Source organism: Triticum urartu, chromosome 7, assembly GCF_003073215.2.
Source record: "Triticum urartu cultivar G1812 chromosome 7, Tu2.1, whole genome shotgun sequence".
NCBI classification, from domain to species: Eukaryota; Viridiplantae; Streptophyta; class Magnoliopsida; order Poales; family Poaceae; genus Triticum; species Triticum urartu.
Window position 1 is genome coordinate 570,466,639 of NC_053028.1, and position 3,339 is coordinate 570,469,977.

General features: G+C 56.3%; 1 protein-coding gene across 1 annotated transcript; it reads left to right on the top strand.

Moving 5' to 3' along the window:
- The first annotated feature begins 808 nt into the window (after nt 1-808).
- On the top strand, nt 809-2,755 carry LOC125521274 (cytochrome P450 CYP73A100-like). The gene has a single exon (XM_048686337.1). It carries the CDS (start codon nt 896-898, stop codon nt 2,489-2,491), a length of 1,596 nt encoding a protein of 531 aa, XP_048542294.1. The 5' UTR covers nt 809-895; the 3' UTR covers nt 2,492-2,755.
- The last annotated feature ends 584 nt before the right edge of the window (nt 2,756-3,339 follow it).

The following is a 3,339-nucleotide window of genomic DNA, read 5'->3' on the forward strand; positions in this document are numbered from 1 at the left end:
GGCCGAAGAGGAGGCGCGCCAGCCCTAGGCAGCGGCGGCAAAGCCCGATATCACCGCCGTCTAGAATGTGGCGTTCCCCTGGGCCGGCCCTGCGCCGACGTTGATCGACCTCAATGGTCCTGACGCAGACACCGCCGCCGACGAGGACGCCTAAGACGGCGCGTCGTCTAATTTTTAGTGTTTTAATTAATATAATGTGGACTTTCGCCGGCCTTCGTGGCCGGCTTTTATGTTTAGTTAAATGCATGTATTTGTTTTCAAAATGCTTGCAATACTTTTTTTGGCGCGCTGACGAAATGGGTCAGGCCAGTGTTGAGCGCTCGTGCCGACCCAAACACTGCGTCGGATGTTTGTGTCCGTCGGGCCGACTCAAACGGACAAAAAACAGACAAAAACGCCGTTCGTTTGAGTCGGCCCGTTGGAGTTGCTTTTAAGGAAACTGTTTCTGGTCGAGCACGGCTGGTTGAAAGAAAGAAAAGGATCTCGCCGGCGCAGCAGCGCCATGCAGCACGGTTAAAGGCCGAGCGTGAGCAGGTCCTTGAGAGCGGTCAAACAAATTTGCCCACCAACCAGCGCAGTCATTCTCGCCGTCGTCTATCTCATGGCAAACCCACGTCTCGCCTCCGCCAAACCCCACTCCCGCCTACCCTGTTTCCCAGGCCGGCACACGGGTTCCGCCCAAAACCATCAACTTTTGCCGCGTCCCCTCGTGCTTTGCTTGGCCTTCCCCACCTACCATTGTCATTGTCAGTCAAACCCACGGCCGGCGCTATATAAGCACGCCATGGAACATGGCACCTTCACAGCAACCAACAACATCCGAGCATCAGCACCAGCTCAAACACACATACTGTAGTACATTGCACGCCAAGCTAGCACCCGCGCAGAGCACAGCATGGCTGTCTCCGCGCGCAGGGTGGCCTTCGCCACGGCAGCCTCGTTGGCCGTGTACTGCCTCCTCAAATCGTTCCTCCACGCACCGCACCCCGCGCTGCTGCCGGCAGCGGCCGCCCTCGTCGCCGTCGCCGTGGGAGCGGGAGGGAAGCGTGGAGGCCCCGGCGCCCCTCCAGGCCCCGCGGCCGTGCCGGTGTTCGGCAACTGGCTGCAGGTGGGCAACGACCTGAACCACCGCTTCCTGGCGCGGCTGTCGGCGCGGTACGGCCCCGTGTTCCGGCTGCGGCTGGGCGTGCGCAACCTGGTGGTGGTGTCGGACCCGCGGCTGGCCACGGAGGTGCTCCACACGCAGGGCGTGGAGTTCGGCTCCCGCCCGCGGAACGTCGTCTTCGACATCTTCACGGCCAATGGCGCCGACATGGTCTTCACCGAGTACGGCGACCACTGGCGCCGCATGCGCCGCGTCATGACGCTGCCCTTCTTCACGGCGCGGGTTGTGCAGCAGTACCGCGCCATGTGGGAGGCCGAGATGGACGACGTCGTGTCCGACCTGCGCGCCGACTCGGCGGCCCGCGGCGCCGGCGTCGTCGTGCGCCGCAGGCTGCAGCTCATGCTCTACAACATCATGTACCGCATGATGTTCGACGCCCGCTTCGACTCCGTGGACGACCCCATGTTCGTGGAGGCCACCAAGTTCAACTCGGAGCGCAGCCGCCTCGCGCAGAGCTTCGACTACAACTACGGCGACTTCATCCCCATCCTCAGGCCCTTCCTGCGTGGCTACCTCAACAAGTGCAGGGACCTGCAGACCAGGAGGTTGGCCTTCTTCAATAGCAACTACGTCGAGAAGAGAAGGGAGGTGATGGACACCCCAGGACAAGACAAGAACAAGCTCCGGTGCGCGATCGACCACATCCTCGCAGCAGAGAAGAGCGGCGAGATCACGCCGGAGAACGTCATCTACATCGTCGAGAACATCAACGTCGCGGCCATCGAGACGACGCTATGGTCCATCGAGTGGGCGCTGGCCGAGGTGGTGAACCACCCGGACGTGCAGCGCAAGGTCCGCGGCGAGATCAGGGACGTGCTCGGCGACGACGAGCCCATCACCGAGTCCAACATCAGCAAGCTGCCGTACCTGCAGGCCGTGATCAAGGAGACGCTGCGGCTGCACTCCCCGATCCCGCTCCTCGTCCCCCACATGAACCTGGAGGAGGCCAGCCTCGGCGGCTACACCATTCCCAAGGGCTCCAAGGTCGTCGTCAATGCCTGGTGGCTGGCCAACAACCCAGAGCTATGGGAGAAGCCGGAGGAGTTCAAGCCGGAGAGGTTCTTGGGCGAGGAGAGCAACGTGGACGCCACGGTCGGCGGCAAGGTGGACTTCCGGTTCCTCCCGTTCGGCGTGGGGCGGCGCAGCTGCCCCGGTATCATCCTCGCGCTGCCCATCCTGGCGCTCATCGTCGGGAAGCTGGTGAGGAGCTTCGAGATGGTGCCGCCGCCAGGCGTGGACAAGCTCGACGTGAGCGAGAAAGGCGGGCAGTTCAGCCTGCACATTGCCAACCATTCCGTCGTCGCATTCCACCCCATCTCACCATGAGCAATTGCATCTTCAACCCAATAGCCTGATCCACAAGCACAATTTTTCTTCAGATTACAAATACAGTAGATTACACGAAAGTATGTCAGTTGATTTATGGGGTTTACATTTTTTTTTCTTTATAAAAAGGAGGATCACGCGTGGCCTCTGCATAAGGGGTTTAAAAAATGCTTTTCAGCTTTAAGAAATTGGTTTACATAACGCTTTTCAGCTTTAAGAAATGTATGTATTTTGCAAATCAAAATGTTTTTTTATGGGTGCAAATTGAAATGTTATTGCCATTCATTCGACAAATGTGACGTATGGTGCTCCGCTGGGTTCGTTCTTAGCGTCCCTCTGAAACTGAAACCGAGGCACGTGTGTAAGTTTACTCTGGCCGGCACATCTTTTATAAAACTTAACTTGTATATTTTAATGTTTTACCTTCGCAAACGAAGCTTCGGGTTTTCGCAAGTAAGTTGGATGCATCCTCACTGGTTCATAAGAGAGCTTTCACTCATTCATAGCTCGATTGCATCCTAACTACTGTTGAATATATGAGCAAATTACTACGAGATTTAATTTGAATAAACAGTAAATAAATCATAACTGCTATAACAAAGTTTAAACTAATCATGCGGATCACTACAGTAGATGAACATATCGTATCTAAGACACAGACTAGGAATAAGAATTCTAGCACGATCTCAAACAAAGAGGACAATATCACATACGGTGCGGCGGAAGCAGAACCGTTGGCGTTGATGTTGTTGGCCATGTCGTTGAGGAATAGGTTGCCGACACTACTAGAAAAAAGACTGTTAGGGACGCACCTATTTTGGCTATTAATGGCGCATTATAGGTGCGCC